At 46.2% G+C, this 19,971-nt stretch overlaps 1 protein-coding gene across 1 annotated transcript; it reads right to left on the bottom strand.

Moving 5' to 3' along the window:
* Positions 1-5,695: 5,695 nt before the first annotated feature.
* On the bottom strand, positions 5,696-11,585 carry LOC123143962 (auxin response factor 6). The gene is made up of 14 exons (XM_044562954.1): positions 10,855-11,585; positions 10,340-10,458; positions 10,039-10,137; positions 9,885-9,941; positions 9,643-9,798; positions 9,443-9,527; positions 9,174-9,264; positions 8,894-9,058; positions 8,700-8,822; positions 8,292-8,367; positions 7,986-8,133; positions 6,647-7,860; positions 6,369-6,559; positions 5,696-6,282 (listed from the first exon to the last, which is right to left on the bottom strand). The coding sequence occupies exons 1-14, from the start codon at positions 10,916-10,918 to the stop codon at positions 6,087-6,089; spliced, it is 2,784 nt and encodes a 927-aa protein (XP_044418889.1). The 5' UTR covers positions 10,919-11,585; the 3' UTR covers positions 5,696-6,086.
* Between the last annotated feature and the right edge of the window lie 8,386 nt (positions 11,586-19,971).

Genomic DNA, 19,971 nt, shown 5'->3' with positions numbered 1-19,971 from the left:
TGCCCCTACCTGAGTTGGTGTCAAACAAAGCAGTTGTTACTTTCATATTTTGGGTTGCACAACAAGGCAGATTTTTTAAGAGGATAATTAGAAAAATATGAATGAAAAATTCAATCTTTGTTTCCTATAATAATGTGGGAGAAAAATGCAGCCCGTTAGACAAATCTGTGGTCAAGCAAATAATTGCTACATTCTCTATGCTATGCCATTATAATTGTACTACTTCATAGAATCTAGACACGCAAAAACTCCGCTACATGACTGAACTCATATCCTCGCCTATACTCTAAATTTCGAGCATGTATTTTCCTTATTAAAATAATAAATAGACTATCAAACTGTTTGAACTCGGAAAATGATAGAAACAAATTGTGCTTTATGATGGATAAGAGGATAAGTACACTAAATCTAAGCAATATGGGCTGTAACTTATGCATGGTAAGTGCTTAAAATATAATGTGGTATGAAAACGTATTGTCTGGAGTTTAGAGATGATTATTTATACTTTCTTGATGATATGATTATGCTCGTGTGGAAGCGAAGTGATGGAGCAGATGATATGATTATAAATGATAGCCATATTTGTGCTTTTAAAAGGTACACAAACGGTATTTACAGTTCAATGCATCTATATAACTTGATGTTCAGGGTTAGGGAGGTGATTAGAATCAATATATAGTCACATTCGCACCATTTATACAATAACATAGCTAAGAAGATGCGTTACAATTTTTCATATGACACAAGATAAAGGAGCAGGCAGATTGTATAGTAGGGGCACTGGACCTTGATAACCTGCCAATAGTAAGGTATAAATAAAGCATATCCAAAAGAGTTATTTGCTTTTGTTCTTGAAATGAAATGTATTGTTATTTCTGACTGTAACTCAAAGCGTGCAAATTTTTCGGACAGTGCAGCTATCTTCATGTGAAAAATATATACTTTACTACTTCCTGTGCATTACGTGTTCTTGCTTGGATGCTATTTATACCAGTTTATAATTAATTCAGCGAGATGACATAATGTTGTGGCCATAGATCCCTCAAGCGTGCCATTTTTTTTAATCTACTTCATGCAACTCTATTTGCCCCGATTTCTGTTATGCATTTGGGACATTCCAGTCACTTGTTGAACTCAACTTTGATGTTTGATAACAACAACAGCAACAACCTACTATCTAGATAACTAAATGCCACAATATTTATGCTCAGGCTTTTTTTAGTGTAATTCTAATTCTGTGTTTGGGTATGTGACATTGAAAGATTAGGAATCCAAATGGCCCATGAACCAAACAATTAAGGGACTTAAGAGCTCATTCTGTGGAGTGATGTTAGTCTGTTATTACCTGATTTTGAAAAGTTAAATAGGTTGTAGACACTGAAAGAAGCGTAACTGCTTTTGAATCGGTTGTAGACACTATGCCCCTTCTTTTTTCAGATATGTAAAAAACTGAGGATTCCAGTTGGGTGTCCAAGTAAGCATTAAGGGGGAGTATGACTTGCGTCTTCTGCACCGGTGGCTTCTTGGTAGGCATCAGTTAAGGGGAGTATTTGAGATGGAATCTTCACTCCGAGGGACTACTAAATTTCGTAGTACCACAATTTCTCTCGCCTCTGCAACCCCAACCCCAAGGTATGAAATTTAAGCCAGAGAGATGGGATGAGATGAGATAAAATGAAATGATTGGTCCAACGAAGAAAGGATTAGAACCCATTGTTTGTTTCGGAATCTATCATGAGATCTTGTTGGGTGTTGTTCTTATTAACAATGTTGTATGAAATATAAATGGTGGTTCATGGTCTTCATTCTGGCCCTTACAATATCCTTTTGTACTAACTGGTACTACCTCCGTCCTGGTTTATAGATCCTCTTTATAGTTTGTGTCAAATTTTGACCAAAGATTTAACTAACAAAATGTTAATGCATGTCAACAAAAATTATATCGTTGGATTCGTATTTGAACATAGTTTTCAATGATATAATTTTTTGTGACATGCATGAACATTTTGTTAGTTCAATCTATGGTCAAAATTTGCACAAAATACAATGGGGACCAATAAACCAGGACGGGGGTAGTATGAATGTATTGTTGTCCTATTGATGTATGTAATTGAAATTAGAAGTAAGAACACTAGATGAGAAAGCCAATCTTTTAAGAGTCTGTGAGCGATATGTAACACTAAGTACAATACTATAGGAATGTTGCACTCAGGCTTTCACTTTGCCAAGTGGAGATTGAAAGACAACATGATTTCAAGTCTAAAAAAAAAGGTCTACCTCGCACAAATTGCCATACTTGAAAATACATACCGTCGTAGCTAATTACACATACTAAAAATACACAAAGGTCAAACCATTTCTATCACCTGGCCAAACTGCAGGAAATCATTCAAACATATACACACTCTATAGGAGAAGAATTTGTTTCTCTTTGGCATTGACTACTGAGTGTATGTTTTACACGAAAGATGGCCTGCCTAATGTCATGCACTTTGGGAGATTTGGTGTGTCATTGATTGGGCTATCAATTTGGTTTTGTGTGTTTGTGAGAAAAACGGCGCAGCAAAGCGCGCGTGTGCTTTTAGTACATATAGAAACGTGACAACAATATGTTTAACAGCGTCACCATGGATCAGATCGCGGAAGCGCCATCACGTGCGAGGAGGTCCCACCCCATCCCCTCCTATGCGAGACAGGGAGGAGAACCCCCGCCACCGCCATCAGCCGCCAGGCCCAGCGGCGTCCTCCGGCGGCGGCGGAGGGAAGGGAGGGAGGTGGTGACCCTGGTGGCTAGGGTTTAAGGAGCCGTCCGAGTAGCCCGAGACGGGGGCGATGCGGGGGCGTGTGGTTGCTTGACTGGTTCTCGGTTTCTTGAAGTTCCCCGATGGTAGCTGACTAATGAATGTACCTCAGAACTGAATGAAGCTAATCGATGGTTTCTAGTTTACGGCAATTTGCAGCCATGAATGAGGCAAGGCATCGTGCCATGTCAGTACAAGGGAAGCGAAGAGAACGATGATAACCGCGGCCGCCCATTGGGGGCATAATTCATGACTGCATCTGGCATGTACTACTGCCCTAATTGGGATATCGGGGCCAGCTCCAGACAAATAGTATGTCACAATTTGAACCAAACTAGGCTGCTCCTGCAATAAATCTCCCTTTTGGGTTGCACACACAGTAGATGTTCTTTTTGGGGGAAGTCCATGGATAGTACCTATGCACCGATAAAGGCATGCAGTGGGTTCACAGTTGATGCTACATTCTGCAGGTATAACAAAAGGCGAAGAATTAACAGCAAGTTGATGGTCCAAGGCAGCAGCATGGACAGAAAGCACTACTATTCAAGCTGCTTCCTTAAACCAGTACAGCCGCAGGATCACACGAGGTGATGATAACTACCAGCCTAGTGGCCACGAAGGAGCGGGGAAGCTGACGGTCTCGACACATTGCCATCTCACTGTCGGCAAACATCTGGAGAAGGCACGGGGGAAATGTGGGGGAAGTGCTCCACCACCTTGCGGCTTCGGCGCCAGGTTTCAGTTTCCCACTGCGACGAAGGCAAGTCAAGATTGCAAAGATGATCCGGGAGGCGAGTCCGGGTCCCGGCCGAAGATCTGAAAGAGATGGGGATCACCGGAGAGGGATCACAATGGGGCCAAGGAAAATGGCGTATCTTCGAAAAGGCGGTGGTGTGCGTGCGTGCGCGCCTTTGCGATCCAACTTTAAATTTGTCGCAATCCGCAACCAAACAAACCCAAAACCAAACCAAACCAATTGTAACACGTTGGCAGCGCCAAAAGAGACCGCGACGCGACGTCGAAGCATTGCGGCGAGCACTGGGATCAGAACAGGCATGAGGGGCTGAAGAAACTGATATGTGATTGGGAGAGAGGCCGGCCGTCACATTCACCCTCCAGATAGATCACTGGCCAGGAGAAAGAAATCATCTTCATTTCAGCCATTAATTCAATGGGTGGGCACTCCAAAATGGTCAATCAGATAGGGACCCAAGAGGCACACGGCATGCCTCTTTGCAGGTGCCAAATTATACTAGGATCAGGTAACTTCCCCCTCTTGGATCTACGTACTTGTCATGATACTTCTTATTACTGAGAACACAGCTAAATGCTATATCTGTCATGATAATAATACAAATACTAACTTGGAACAACATTCAAATCATAAGTTGCTTATAAACACAGGGAACGCAAGATATGTATTTCAAGTCGAACATAGAAGGATTGGTTCGAGATCAGATCAGATCGCGCATCACCCCATCCCCCAGCGCCTCTGAACCGCTCGCGTCGCCTCGAGGGGGGCGACTCGGGCGCCCCAGCCGCCGCCACACTCGACCTCCCTCCTCCCCTGCTCCCCCGTCGCCGCCGGAGGAGGCCGGCGAGCGAAGCTCGCCCGGCGGACGGCGGACGGCGGGCCCTCCTCCTTTCTTCAAAAGGGGACCCTCTGGCTGATGCGACGGCGCCCCTGGGCGTATGGCATGGAGGCAGAGTTGGCGCGCTCGGGCGGCGGCCCAATGGGATCCGGGCGGCGCTGCGGGGGCTGGCGGTGGCGGGTCTGGGGTTTCTCACCCCAGATCCGTTCTCCTCCGAGTGGTCGGGCTCGGGCGTCGTCCGGCGGCCCTAAGCAGTGGTGCGTGCGCGTGTTGGCTGTCCTCCTCCACCGATGTGATTGGGGGCGGCAGGAGGCGTTGGTGTGGTGCCTGATCCAAACAGGGTGGTGGCGCCGTCCCCTTCGTCAGGGATGACGGCCAGGTGGTGGGTCCTTGTGGCGGCGCCGGTGGCGACGGATCTTGGAATCCCGCTCCCGGGGACGTCGCAGGACGCGGGGGGCCATGCACGAGAGATGGAGTTTTTTCGAACAGATCTGGGTGAAAACTTGCTTTCGGCTACTGCCAAGGTCGGCGGTGGCGGCGCTGGCAGCGACATTCCCTTCTTGAAGACATCGTCGTGGAGAAGTTTAAGGCCACTCTCTGTTACCTCCAGGGGAAACCCTAGATCAGTAAATCAGATGACGGTGGCGCTCTGGTGTCGTTTCCCCCTTGGGGCGTCATTCATGGAGGTAGGGCTCGAGGGAATAGAAGACGGCTTCTTTGGTGGAGTGATGTTTCATCTTACACATTGATGGCGGCGGATCTCGACGGTGTGGCGCTGTGGAGACTCGGAGTCCGATGCGCGGAGATGGACTCGCGTAGGAGGAGGATGTTGTCTGACGTCATGGTGGCGTCGATAGCAGAGAGGCCTGGCAAGGTCGGTGCATTAGTTTCTGCTCTGAAGATTGATTGGTGGAAGATGGTGGCGACGACACAGAGAGTGCGTCGGACCAGTCTGTGCCCCAAACCCAGTATGTGGCTTGGTTGGGGTCTCTGTCTTTAGATGTTAGGCATTTGTGTGATGTCTGTTTGGTATTAGGCTCGAACTATCGGCACCCCTTCATCAGGTGGATAGGAGTAGTGATAGTTGTCGCTAAGACGGTGGCTTCAGACTACCTAATGTACTACTTTGTAAGGTCTTTGTGAATAATTAATAAAAGGGTTGCATGCATCGTCTAGATGAAGAGGCCGGGTAATCCTCCTTTTCTAATAAAAAAATAGAAGTATTGGTTCACTAGTCACTAACTCCAACTAAAACTTGGAGAGTTTATCAGGATTAGCTCACTAGTCACTAACATAATTTCATGCAATAAACTCCTACTAAAATGTGGAGAGTTTTACCACAGCATAAAGGCTTATCCTTGGCTAACATCGTCAATAGTTACATTGTGGAACCAGAACACTATCACTGCACAGAATATGACCAAAACAAACATTACGCAACACGGGTAAAGAGTCTAATATTAGAGGCCCTACATCAACAGCATTGGTATTCCGCGGAACAAATCCGCGTCGGCGTGCATACCAAATATGTCATAGTTACTACTAAAATAGTCTATATCACATGCATGACATAAACATCGGAACGCTAACGGCTTTTCGCTACACTTGATCTATGTGCTTTGGTTCCAGTTCACGAGACTAGGACGAGCTGCAGAAACATACTTAAAAGCCGAGGGTCGCAGGCTCCATATCTTCAGAACTCGACAGAACCCACCGACGCGATTACGGTGCTCAGGCTTCTCGATTCCTGCCTGCCAGCGTAGTTATCACAACTGTTGCCGAGCCTCCTCGCAGGAGCCGAGCTCAGGAGGTCGATGCCCTGCTTTCCCATCTGCTGCACCTCCTGTGGCGTAAGTATCTTTATGCAAGATACGCTGTTCACGAATTCCCTGCAGATTACATGACCCATGAATGTAAGAGTGGACACAGAAACAGTGGCAAAAGAATCTTGGGAAGTTGTTGCCTAAAAACTTACTGCCACGGATCATCGCCCACTAGAAGGATATCATCCTCTCGGTCAACAAATACAAGCTGCCAGCCTGATCTTGCAGGGTCCTCCAACTGGCCTTCAAGGCCAAATAGGCGCCCTACCTCGCTACGAAGTTCATGGTAGTTGCTAAACTTAGTGATGTCCAGCAACCTTCCAAAGGCTCCAGATTTGTACACCTACATGACAAGGTTTGTCAGTTCAAAGTGCTTTCATGGAAAAAAAATGTTATTGGTATGATTAGGTGGGTAAGTAAATTCGGTCACCTTCACGAACGCTGCAGTCGGTTGATTTACATGATCAGAATTTTCCGAAAATGACGCATATCCTGATTCATCTAAGCAGCCTGAACTAGCTAGTGCTTCATTCAACGGAAAATCATTCTGAGAAGGGCTCAGGAAATTGCACGTGGAATATGGAATCGTGCTCGAATCATTGTCGTCCTGAAGGCTTGCAATGCAACCATTGTCCTCCTGAAGGCTGGGAATGCCACCTTGCATTAGAAGTGACTGAGAGTCTATATTAACACCAAATAAGAGGTGATTTTGATTATCAGAATTCCCATCTTGATCCACCAAGCACTCTCTTCCAGGCAATGGTGCTAATGAGGAGCTTTGTGGTATATTAGAAGGCGCTGAATCCAACTGTTGTATATGCGACGAGTTAACATGAGAGCTAGAAGGGATCACAGACTCCATTGCAACCCGCTTAGATGACCATGGGTCAGAGACAGGCACAGGGGTGGTTCTTGGCACGCCTTGGAGGTTCGAACCTGCTTCTGAAGGAAATGGTCTCAATGTGTCATGCATGGACGGGACATTCGATGGAGAAAGAGAGCTGATATTTCTGTCTTGAAGGTTCTGCTGCTGTGAGAACGCTGAAACTGTCTGCAATGTGGAAGGTGGAGACTGATTGGTGGAGGAAAGCTGGGAGAAAACCGACAACCCATTTGGTACACACTGAAAGTCAGGCGAGTGCTTCTGTTCTTGCATTTGTTGATGTTGTGGTGTTTGCATGCACTGTGACTGTTGCTGCTGGTGCTGGTGGTGTGATTCTTGCTGCTGCGGCGGCGGCGATTTCTGCCCATTAAAGGATTGGCAGCGCTGAAGCTGTTGCTGGAGGTACTCAGACTGATTATGGCCTTGGATTGCACTGTCATTGATGTTTTGGTGGTGCATCTCCTGAAACTGAGGCTGCACTTGCTGCAGAATCTGACTCGATAGAAGAGCAGATCTACCAGCAATGTTCTGAGGCTGCTGGAACTGCAGCAGTGTAGGCGATACTTGCTTCGTCGTGTTCTGAAAAGCTGCTGCTGACATTGCTTGGTACATGTCAGGTTGCAGACCAAGTAGGGAACTATCCATCCTTGGCTGCATCCAAGGACTCATACCAAGTCCACCAAAATTGAATGACTGGAAACCTGGGTTTGCTCCATCTCGAAGCCACATGAGAGAAGAGGTCAAGTCATCCTCCTTTCCACCTGCAAAAACCATCACAAGTAAGATCACTTTTACCATTATAAAATGAACCGGTAAAGAATAAATCATTGATTGTTCACTGATATCGTTTGAAGGTATTGACTAAAGATGCAATCGTCACTTGTACCATATAAGGAGGGCAATCCTGTTGGCCAAGGCCGCTTCAGTCGCATAGGGAAAGGAGATGAATACATTGGGTAAGTCGTCAGAGGCTCAATCTCCCAGAGAGACACCCTTGGTTGCCTCTCTCCAGCAGTTGACTCATCCCATCCAACCTGCATGGTTCAAGAAAAAAGAGGGCATGCTCAATTTTAAAGCACATGGCAGAAGATGTCTAAAATATAAAAACATACCATCAACTCGAAATCAAACTAGTACGCAAGTAAACGTCCGCCTTTAGTGACAAACAGATAATTCTTATTTCAAGATCTACCTTAACAGAACGCCAGTGTGAGTTCGGCCAACGAGCAGGATCAAGGTCACTTATTCCTGTAATTGTTCCCATGTATCTACAAGAACACATGGGCAGTTTAGGCCACGTATATCACGTGCTACTGAAAACATGGATCTCACTAAAACAGAGCAGAAAACAAGCAAGATAGATATACATATAAAAACGGACACAAGTTTAACGGAGCCAAGTGAAGAAGTGGTGATGATTTAGGGAGTTCTGAAACAAGTTCTCTATACAGATAACACAAAGAACAAGATATAAAAGGCATCAAATGACTTGTCTACATTCGATACTTCGGGCAAGTTGGAATCAAGATAAGGAAGGAGCTCCATGTGATGTACACACAACATCACATCACTATAAGAGATAAACACAGTGTTGACATACCGCCTGACACTGGATTCTTCTGTCTCGAAAAGCATCCGGAAACGCATGCCCACAGATATACGGGTATGGTACACAGCCTTTACATACTTAGCCAACGGTATGACAAACTCTGAAGGGCTTGCTCTGCAGAACACGTGGACAAATCTGAGTATCTCAGACGATAATGATCAGATATATGTAAGAAGTTGTTCTACCTTGGATTATAGAAAATAGTGAACCGGCTATTTGTTGATGCAGCATGAGCAGCTGCAGCAAGAAGACCAATATGCATGCTGTCACTAGACAATACTGATGATGGCATAACCGTTTGCGATCTATTTGCTCGACGTATTCCCAGAAGCAGCTGGTTGTTGTCATTCCTGATCAACCAAAGACACAAATGAATATCAGCAGAGAACTCTGCCAAGAACAGTAGGGTATGGATGGAGAACACTAACTGTTCCAAAAATAAATAAATTGGAAGAGCAGATGTACCAGATAAATAGGACAGAGTCTCCAGCAACCAGTCTCTTCGCACTTATAAAGACACTCCAACCTGTTGTCAGAAGATGCCGCTTTGGTTGACCTGCACCAACAATTTGATATGAAGTTATTTTACATCATATACTAGTTTTTGAATCTTACATGAGCTGCATCGAGCAAGGCTGTATGAAATGAGGGTATATACAAGGCTATACGCACTATACACTACCAAAAAAATCACAATCATAAGAACCAAGAAAAGTAGCTGCAAGATAACTAACCTCGAAAGATATGACGGAATTTCCACTCATTGCCATGAAGGTCTTTTGCCATCAACTCCTGTGCTGGAGGCTGCTGAGTGAAATCCTACAGAATTATCGAAGGAAAATATATAACTAAAATGATGCAGTTCAGTTGATCTGAAAATATAACATGACGGTTCAAAAGATACAGCAGAGAATTGCTGACCAACAGCACGTACCAGCGGAGGAAACACCTTCTCCGCAGCTCGGCGGGGAACAGAGAATCCACCATGCGTACTGGTGTCACTTGCAGTTAATGTTTTGCAAAAATAATTCGTTGGTTGTTTGCTAGCATTGCCCAACTCAGCAGGTAGAAATGGGTCCTTGAGTTCTTGCTGCAAACAAAATCAAGATACAGTCTAAGTATGCTACAAACAGAAGTACATGGACAGATGGCACTAGGTTGGAAATCCTGTATTACTGGGCTGAGTGGCTGTAACGTCATTTGTGCATAGACCTCGTCTGTCTCTGCATCAGCCTGAAGAAGGAATGAAAGCAGCAAAGTTTATGAGACAACGCTAATGCTGGTACTACTTGGTTCTTGAAACAGATACGTTATATCGATCCGAACTTACGTGCATGGTCACATTATGCAGTTGGCATATAAGCTGCGCAGGCAGGTTCGGATAGTTGGGGATCTGAGACTCCATTTCCTTGTTTGTTGATGCCGATACCTATGGTAGAAACTCAACCATGTGAGTCCATTAGTGTCTTAAAATCTTCAGTTCTGGAAGAACCATCTAAGAACTGCTGCAAGACATGGATTTCAAAAGGGAACTTGCGAAAATGAAATCAATTTTGCAACCATTACTGGTACTTGTAGATATTCTACAACATCTCAGTCTAAATCGTTCTACTGAGAGGAAGAATAGTAACCTGCTCACTGTGACCTTGAGGAAAATACAACACCCGACTGCCGACCGCAGGCAAAGAAACGAGGGGGCCGGCACAGGCGTGCCACAACTCTGAGTTTAGGCACTTGTGCTCTTCTGATACTGAAAAGGGAAAAATCGTCTGAGAAGAAGGCATAGAAGATATATAAAGTTCAGTTAACAACACTAGCAATCCTGCATCCAAGTTCAGAAAAATGGTTCCTGCATCCTACAAGTAATAGTACTTTTGCACCTTTCACTGGGGAAATTTTTTTGGCAAGAAACTCTGCACTATTAAATATTAATTTCTTTATAAACATTTAAATGGCAGATTGTAAAGAACCAGAAACAGTGTCAACAAGTGTATTAGAAATACATTAACATGACAGTTATGTTGTCAAGAAGCATATAAATCACCCAAGGAAGAATAAATTGATAGGTTGATGGGGCTCACATGATTGCACAGATTTAAAGCAAGAGAAATGAAAACTGCCAACTGAAATGCAAAGACAATAATACCTTCCGGCGACGCCGGCTGATCCGGCAGGCCACCGCCAGCGGCGGCGGACGGCGAAAGATTCATGCTTGACAAGCGAGCTAGAAGGCAACACAGGAGCCCACGAGACGGAGAGGCGAGGGAGCAGAGAAAACGAAAGAAGGCTTTGTTTTCCTGTTTCTACACCAAATCACGAGCGCTTCCAAACAGCATCACCATCGCTGTCTCCTCCCCCAAACCGGCCAAGCCAAACCTCTTGCCTCCGCCGCACCCGGCCCGAACGCCCGGTCCTTTTCGATCCGAGAAACTCCGAATTTTCGAGCCTCTCGATCCAAGAGCCCCAGCCCCGCCTCCGGGAGGCCTTGGCGAGCTGGCGCCAGGCGGCGGCGGCGGCTGGAATGCGCCGCCTTTGCGGCCGCGGGAGCTAGGCAAAGAAGCGCGCCTCCCGATTGCGAGAAGGCGGCGGCGCCTCAGATCTCGCCGCCACGCGCTCCGGAACGGCTGCTCCCGGCTCCGGAGGACCCGGCCGTGGCTCCACGGCAGATCCGCCCGCCGCCGCCGGTGGCGAGCAAGCTGCTGCTTCCTGTAGCCTCCTGCCTGCTCGTGCTACTGTGCTCGTGCTACTAGTTAGAGGCGAGAGAGAGGGAAGTGCACTTGTTCTTCTCGGTGCTGTTCTTCTTGCTGCAGCTTCTGCGCCTTGTGCTGCTGCTCCAATGCAGTTCTTGCGGTTTTAACCCCACGAGTGGTGCTCCCTCCCTCCCTCCCTCCCTCTCTCTTCTCTATCATGCACTTTAAAAACCAACTTTTTCTCTGTGCAACGTGCATGCTTCCGGTAAGTTTTTTCTACATTTCTTCTCCACCGCACCCCGTGTAATTCATGCAAGTATTCAGGTATGTACACGGCTGAAAAAGTATACTCCTACTCCCTCTGTCCCATAATATAAGAGTGTTTTTAACACAACACCACTGAAATAAATTATCATCTCGGACGTTAAATTTGTCATGTCTAAAAATATGATGTCAGATTTGTAGTGAAATCCTATTTTTTTTACCCTTAGCTGAATTTATTTACTTTCTACAGCAGACAGATTTCACTTTGAAGTTTCACGAATATCAGACAAATTGGTCGACGAACAAACGTCAATGTGTTTTCTATGGCCGCTCGATCTGTTGATAAGGAGATGACGGAATGCTCAGGTAGTATGGAATATCGAAACGTGTTTGAGAGATATGAAAAGGCGTCAACTTCTCCTATAGTATAGTGTATACATGTATTTCTTTTCAGTCGTGGTCAGCTAGTGGGCTTTCTCCGTCCCGTGTAGATCCCCCGTGATACTGCCTTTTTGACCAATGTTTACTCGCCATCATTACGTATTGTTTTCCTCTCTTCTCCTTTCGCATGTTCATTAGTGTGGTCAAACCAACGTACGTGTACGACTTGATATGTTTATTGCTTCGGGCACATGCATCTAGACCAGACTTAATTTAAATTCACTCAACTGTGTACTGGAGTAGTACTCTTCGAGCCACTCCTCCGGAGTACAAACTTTTCACATAACGACCCAAACGGACGGCGTATTTGTTTGTTTTTTGTCGGTTTGAATCGGTCGCCCGCTCGGTATCCGTCCTTTTTTTGATATGAGTCGGTAGTGCGTTGTTGGCGTGGCCAGCTGGCCTCCATTTTAAATAAACACTTTGCATATTTCACAAGCAGATATATAGTTTCACGAGGAAGCATCGTTTTCATAACCAAATATAAAGCATAGTTTTACAAGCCTAAATATAAATTAAATTGTTCTCACATAGTTTTACAAGCCAAATAAAAAGGATACATTTATTGGTTGGCAACATGAGCCCATATATGCTCGACCAAATCATTTTGCAGCTGCATGTGAGTTTCCCAATCACGCATTTCATGATGAAATTGGATGAACTGTTCAAACGTTGCCGCTCCTCCATGCTTAGGCACAACATTCTCACCCTGAAACTGAAACCCTTGATCGTAGATACGTTCCAGACGCTCATCTTATACGATCATATTGTGCATGATCACACAAGCAGTCATCACCTCCCACAACTCCTTCGTGCTCCAAGTCTTAGCAGGATACCGAACGATGCCCCATCAAGATTGCAAAACACCAAAGGCACGATCGACGCCCTTCCTAGCACTCTCTTGCTCTTGGGCGAATCTTTTCCTCTTCTCTCCAACAGGGTTGGGGATTGTCTTCACAGTGGTGGTCCACTGAGGATAGATACCGTCACCTAGGTAGTATCATTTGTCGTAGTTGTGGCCGTTGATGGTAACATTCACCGGTGGGCTGTTGCTTTCGGCAAATCTCGCAAACACCACGAGCGTTGAAGCACGTTGATATCATTGTGTGATCCGACCATGCCGAAGAAAGAGTGCCGGATCCAGAGATCTTGAGATGCCACGGTTGGAGATATGCCCTAGAGGCAATCATGTATGATGATATTTCCTATGTGTTCATGAATAAAGATAGTCCTTGGACATTATCAATGATGTGTATCAGCAAGTACGTGACTTGTTTGTGGGACTATGCATTGTATGATGACTGTTCTAAAAGGCCCCTAGTCGAAAGGGCTGTGTGGACGCGCAACCGACTAGACTAGCATATGACACGGTCGATGGCTTGGTCTCACTAGCCATGAAGCATTGGATGCTAACAGGATAATATGGACTTGGAAGGATCTGGTCGGATTCGACGTAGTCGGATCCGAGTCGAGATAAGGTCCGAGTCGAGCAGACCCAACTATGAGACGCATCGATATGTCATATGCGAGTCTCTAGTACAACATACGTTCTATGTCCTAAGACCTGAGCTGATGCATGTACTCGGGATGGTGATAGACTTGCTTTGGGCCGACCAAACGCTACTCCGTAACTAGGTAGTTACAAAGGTAGGTTTCAGGTTTGTCTAGACCCATGCTGCGAGACGTGTTCGAGCAAGATGGGATTTGCCCCTCCGATCAGGAGAGATATACTCTGGGCCCCTCATGTGATCCGACCAGGATAAGCATGGCCATGCGACAAGGATTATGAGATAATCTGGTTTGTGGTCGGCATCACTGGAACGAGAAAGAGGTCGGGCTAGCACAAGGATGACAATCTCGCCTTGAGCCCGACAACATATATCGTGTGGCAAAGGGAATAGAAGTGTGACATGTATAGGTTCGCCTAACCAGCTTCATTGTCTGCTTGGTGTTCGGCATGCCTTGCTAGAGGCCGCTACCAACCGTGCAGTTCGGAGGTGATCCGAACTGCGACCAAGCCGGCTTGAACCTAAGGGGTCGCGCGCTTAAGGAAAGGAACCTACGAGGTCGGATCCGAGGACACTGGTCGGATGTGATACGAGCTGTATTCGGATTGTGGCCGAGTAGACTTGTGGGCTTTAGGATCTGTGCGAGGCCCAAGAGTTGAGCCCGCGAAGGATGCCTATATAAAGTGGGGTGCGGCACACTCATGCGATTGATCGCTTCGGCGCTATTACTAGGTTTTGCATGTGTTGCGAATAGACACCTCTACTCGCCGCCGGTTGTGTGATCGGACCTAGCAGTCCGCCGCACGACGTTCCTCCTGCACGCGCGGATACCGTTAGAGGCGGTGCACCTGCGCCGCTCCGGCAAACCTGTACGAGGGATCCGACGACCGGCTGTTCGAGGGAGATCGGACGAGGAGGAGACGATCCACGCGGACGCGCTGCCCCAACTCTTCTTCCGCTGCACGGCACTGCGCGTCTAGTGGTAACGATCTGTGATCTATCTCCCGTAGCATGTTCTTGGTTGTTCTACGCGTAGGAAAATTTTAATTTGCAGTCGACACACGCTACCGTAGATCCCAACAATGGTATCAGAGCCTCTGCTATAGGATTTGGATTCATATCGTATGCATATTAGATATGTGGAGGCGGCAGATGAGATCTGTTGTCGTTGATAAGATCGGCTATGTGCACGGTTGATGAGATCAATTGCACACGGGGAATGATGTGGCTATGTTTTCTGATGATCGGAGTTGATGAGGTCGTGACACAACCTACCCCTACCGGTCGGTATCCGCCATCGGGGTTAACAGTGAAACGTAAATCCGAATCGGACTCGCGATGATCGATAAGATCGGTCAGATCGAAAAATTCGGCGTGATCGGAGTTCATATGTGATCTGTGATTTCCGAAAACGTCGGGCGCTGCCCGCACCCGCGAGGGGCGCTGCCCCTTCGAACCCCGCCCGCTAACAGGCTAGCGGGACTGCCGTGTGTGTAGCGCCTTGTATTTTGTACCCGACACTCAAACCGGTAGAATGCGATTCTATGCGTAACTTTATTTTGCAGGGTTTGATGTGAATAGTATGGCTCATATGTATGTGATGCATGTGTGTAAATTATACATGGCCTGCGTGTCATGTTTGTCAGCCGGCAGCAGCCAAAGTGCTGTCATTATATTGTATAACGACCTGTGTGTCGACTTGTGATTCTCTGTAAAATTCATTACTAGTTGTAGTAGTTGGATTATAGAGATCAGGTTGGTGGCTTGGCGTCCCGGCGTGACAAACAAGATGGAGTTCCTAGATGGTCATCGGAGTCGGAGCCGACCTGGAAGAACATCCATGAATGAGCCATACTATTTCACAATATATGTTTATTTGTGATTGTTATGCTTCTTTGTTTCTATGCATGTTAAATTGGAAGAAAGATCCCTCATGAATATCAAGTGAATTGCCATCCCCGATGTTGCACCTTCGCACGTCAAGTACGTCTAGTAGTGGGCTCATAAAATTGGCATGTTGTTAGGTGTCCTTGAACTGAAGGGTTCGTGTCGGACATGGACATGCACTGCATCAGGTTAACTTGACAAGGCTATCAAAACGGTTTTGGGCCTTGTGGCAAAGGAGGTTGGGAGCCGAGGTATAAGATACCTACCCGACCGACAGGAGTCGTATAGAGATACAATTAGCAAGGAGTTGCTTACCGGATAGGCATGTTGTCTAGCAGTGATGCTAAAGCTCACTAGTCACATGTGCTAGTCGGATCCTGAATCACTGAGAGTTTGCGGAGGGATGCTGACTTCAGTGGGAGTATTTCTGTTTAAGGCTAGAATTACTCTACATGAACACATTGCTTAGTGATTGCATATTTTTCTGTTGTAGATCAATGGCACCACCTGCTCAACCCAACTTTGCATTGAAATCAATTCTGGAAAAGGATAAACTGAATGGAACAAACTTTACCACCTGGTATAGAAATCTGAGAATTGTTCTCAAGCATGATAAAAAATAACATGTTCTAGAGGATCCACTTCCAGAGGAGCCTGCCGATAATGCTAATACCACGACTAAGAATGCCTACCAGAAACTCGTTGATGAATCAACGGAGATCAGCTGTCTGATGCTGGCTTGTATGGAGCCCGATTTGCAACAGCATTTCAATGTTGAGGCTTACGATATGATCGAGAGTCTCAAGAGCATGTTTCAGACACAGGCTAGGACTGAAAGGTTCAACGTCTGGCGATCCTTGATGGATTGCAAGCTGAAGGAAGGCGATCCACTGAGCCCACATGTGATCAAGATGATCGGCTATGTGCAAGCTTTGGATAGGTTGGGCTTCCCGCTCTTGGATGAGCTGGCTACTGATGCAGTTCTGGGTTCTCTTCCGCCCAGCTATGGGACGTTCATCTCGAACTATCATATGCATGGCATGGATAAGAAGCTCACTGAATTGCATGGAATGTTCAAAGTGGCAGAGCAGGATATTAAGAAAGGCACGCATCAAGTGTTGATGGTGCAAAAATCGGCTAAGTTCAAGAAGAGTTGGTCTAAGAAGAAGGCTAAGGCAAAGGGCACGGAGATGGTAACCTCCGCCGCTGCGCCAAAGTCTGGACCGGACTCAAAGACCATTTGCTATCATTGCAAGGAAACTGGTCACTGGAAGAGGAACTGTAGCAAGTGGCTTGCAGAGCATGGCAAGAAGGCCGGGAATGCTGCTTCAGGCAAAGGTACACTTGTTGCATATGTTATAGACATTTACCTTGCTGACATACCTAGTAGCTCTTGGGTATTTGATACCGGATCGGTTGTTCATATTTGCAACTCGATGCAGGGGCTGGTAAGAACTAGGCGTGTGGCACAAGGGGAAGTTGACATCAGGGTCGGCAACAAAGCAAGAGTTGTTGCGTTGGAGGTCGGCAAGATGCAGCTCCAGCTTCCTTCTGGTTTTATTTTGGAATTGAATAATTGTTATTACATTCCTGCACTTAGTCGGAACATTATTTCTGCCTCATGTTTGATGAGTCAGGGTTATGAATTCAATTTAAAGGACAATGGTTGTTCGTTTTATTTGAATGGTATGTTCCACGGCTATGCACCCATAGTTGATGGGCTATTTATATTGAATCTGGAACAGGAACCGGTCTATAACGTGAATGTCAAAAGGCATAAGCCTAATGAGATAAATCCGACATACTTCTGGCATTGCCGGCTTGGACACATTAGTCTGAAACACATGAAGAAGCTCCATGATGATGGGCTCCTAACTTCGTCCGACTTCGGGTCGTTCGAGACATGTGAATCATGCTTGGTCGGCAAGATGACTAAGTCTCCTTTCGCAAAGAGTTGCGAGAGGGCGTCCGAGCTGTTGGAGCTTATACACAGTGATGTGTGTGGTCCAATGAGCACAACCGCCAGAGGTGGCTATCAGTACTTTGTGACTTTTACCGACGACTTGAGTAGATATGGATATATCTATTTGATGAGGCACAAGTCGGAAACTTTTGAAAAGTTCAAAGAGTTTCAGAACGAGGTTGAGAATTAGCTCGGCAAGACTATAAAGCTTCTACGATCTGATCGTGGAGGTGAGTACATGAGCCAGGAGTTTGATGATCATCTGAAAAGCCGAGGTATAGTACCTCAACTCACACCTCTAGGTACGCCACAAAGAAATGCGTGTCGGAACGGATGAATAGGACCTTGTTGGACATGATCCGGTCTATGATGAGCAAATCAGATTTACCCTTGTCATTCTGGGGATGCGCTCTAGAAACTGCAGCTTTCACACTTAACAGGGTACCAGCAAAATCCGTAGACAAGACACCACATGAGATGTGGACCGGGAAGACTCCCAGTTTGTCTTTTCTAAAGATTTGGGGTTGTGAAGCATTTGTCAAGCGACTTATGTCAGACAAGATTACACCCAAGTCGGACAAATGCATATTCGTGGGATATCCGAGGGAAACCTTGGGATATAGCTTCCACAACCGGGAAGAGAACAAAGTGTTTGTTGCTCGGAACGGGGTTTTCCTTGAGAAAGAGTTTCTTAGTCGGGAGGCCAGTGGGAGGACAGTCCAACTCGAAGAAATTCGAGGACCACTCGGGGACGGCTCGGCTGGTGATGAGATCATATGGGAGTCAGTCAGGGAACCCGTAGTGGAAGCGGCACCGGAACCACGGAGGTCGGAAAGATTGCGCAGAGTGCGCGATGTATTGTTTCTGGAAAGCGATGAGCCGGCCACATATGTGGAAGCGATGGTGAGCCCAGATTCCGAGGCATGGCTGGAAGCCATGAGATCCGAGTTAAAGTCCATGGATGATCTGGGACTTGGTTGATCCGCCGCCTAGCGTAACAGCCATTGGTTGCAAATGGGTCTTTAAGAAGAAAACCGATGTGGATGGAAATGTTCAGATCCACAAAGCTCGGCTTGTCGCTAAGGGTTATGGACAAGTTCAAGGAATTGACTACGACGAGACTTACTCGCCGGTAGCGATGCTGAAGTCGGTGAGGATCGTACTAGCTATAGCTGCATATTTCGATTACGAGATATGGCAGATGGATGTCAAGACGGCTTTCCTTCATGGAAATTTAACCGAGGACGTGTATATGATACAACCCGAGGGTTTTGTCGATTCTACTAGCACTAGTAAGGTATGCAAGCTCAAGAGATCCGTTTATGGGTTGAGGCAAGCATCTCGGAGCTGGAACATTCGTTTTGATGAGGTTGTCACTGGTCTCGGTTTCATCAAAAGCGAAGAGGATGCTTGTTTATACAAGAAGTTAAGTGGGAGCTCGATAGTGTTTTTGATCTTGTATGTGGATGACATATTGTTGATCGGGAACGATGTTTCGATGCTGAATTCGGTCAAGGAGTCATTGAATGGAAAGTTTTTGATGAAGGACCTTGGTGAGGCAGTGTATATTTTGGGCATTAAGATCTATAGAGATAGATCGAGGAGGCTGCTCGGCTTAAGCTAGTGCACGTACATAGATAAAGTGTTGAAGCGGTTCAACATGAGTGAGGCGAAGAAAGGGTTCTTGCCACTCTCACATGGTATAAGGCTAAGCGAGACTCAGAGTCCTTCGACATCTGATGAGCGAAGCAAGATGAGTAGGATTCTGTATGCCTCGGCAATCGGATCCATCATGTATGCCATGATATGTATAAGGTATGATGTTGCTTTTGCAATAAGCCTAACGAGCAGATACCAGGACAACCCAGTTGAGAGTCACTGGGCAGCGGTAAAGACTATTTTGAAGTACCTGAAAAGGACTAAAGAGATGTTCCTAGTTTATGGAGGTGAGGAAGAGCTCGTCGTAAGGGGTTACGTCGATGCTAGTTTCCAAACCGACAGAGATGATTGTCAATCATAGTCCGGATTCGTGTACGTCATGAATGGAGGAGCAGTGAGCTGGATGAGTTCCAAGCAAGATACGGTGGCCGATTCTACCATAGAAGCCGAATACATTGCGGCTTGTGAAGCTACAAAGGAAGGTGTTTGGATCCGAAACTTTCTGTCTTGGTATTTTCCTAGCCTCGGTAAAACCGTTGGACCTTTATTGTGATAATTCTGGTGCTATCGCACAAGCCAAGGAGCCGAGGAATCACCACAAGACCAGACACATAGATCGGAAATATCACCTGATACGAAAGATCGTAAAGAATGGTGATGTTGAGTTATGCAAAATTCACACAGATGCAAATGTTGCAGATCCGTTGACTAAGCCGCTTCCACAACCCAAGCATGAGGGGCACGTTAGAGCTATGGGCATTTGATGTCTATTTGATTGACTCTGGTGCAAGTGGGAGACTGTTGGAGATATGCCCTAGAGGCAATCATGTATGATGATATTTCCTATGTGT

This window comes from Triticum aestivum, chromosome 6D (genome assembly GCF_018294505.1).
Source record: "Triticum aestivum cultivar Chinese Spring chromosome 6D, IWGSC CS RefSeq v2.1, whole genome shotgun sequence".
Classification (NCBI taxonomy): domain Eukaryota; kingdom Viridiplantae; phylum Streptophyta; class Magnoliopsida; order Poales; family Poaceae; genus Triticum; species Triticum aestivum.
This window is presented reverse-complemented; position numbering and strand designations above follow the sequence as displayed.

What these genes read in the sequence shown, in the direction of transcription:
- LOC123143962 (XM_044562954.1), bottom strand. Translation starts at nt 10,918, where the DNA reads ATGAATCTTTCGCCGTCCGCCGCCGCTGGCGGTGGCCTGCCGGATCAG. An exon ending in GACTCTGTCCTATTTATCTG is followed by an intron (nt 9,059 to 9,173) that starts GTACATCTGCTC and finishes TTGGTTGATCAG; the next exon opens with GAATGACAACAACCAGCTGC. An exon ending in AGGATTGCCCTCCTTATATG is followed by an intron (nt 7,861 to 7,985) that starts GTACAAGTGACG and finishes TGGTTTTTGCAG; the next exon opens with GTGGAAAGGAGGATGACTTG.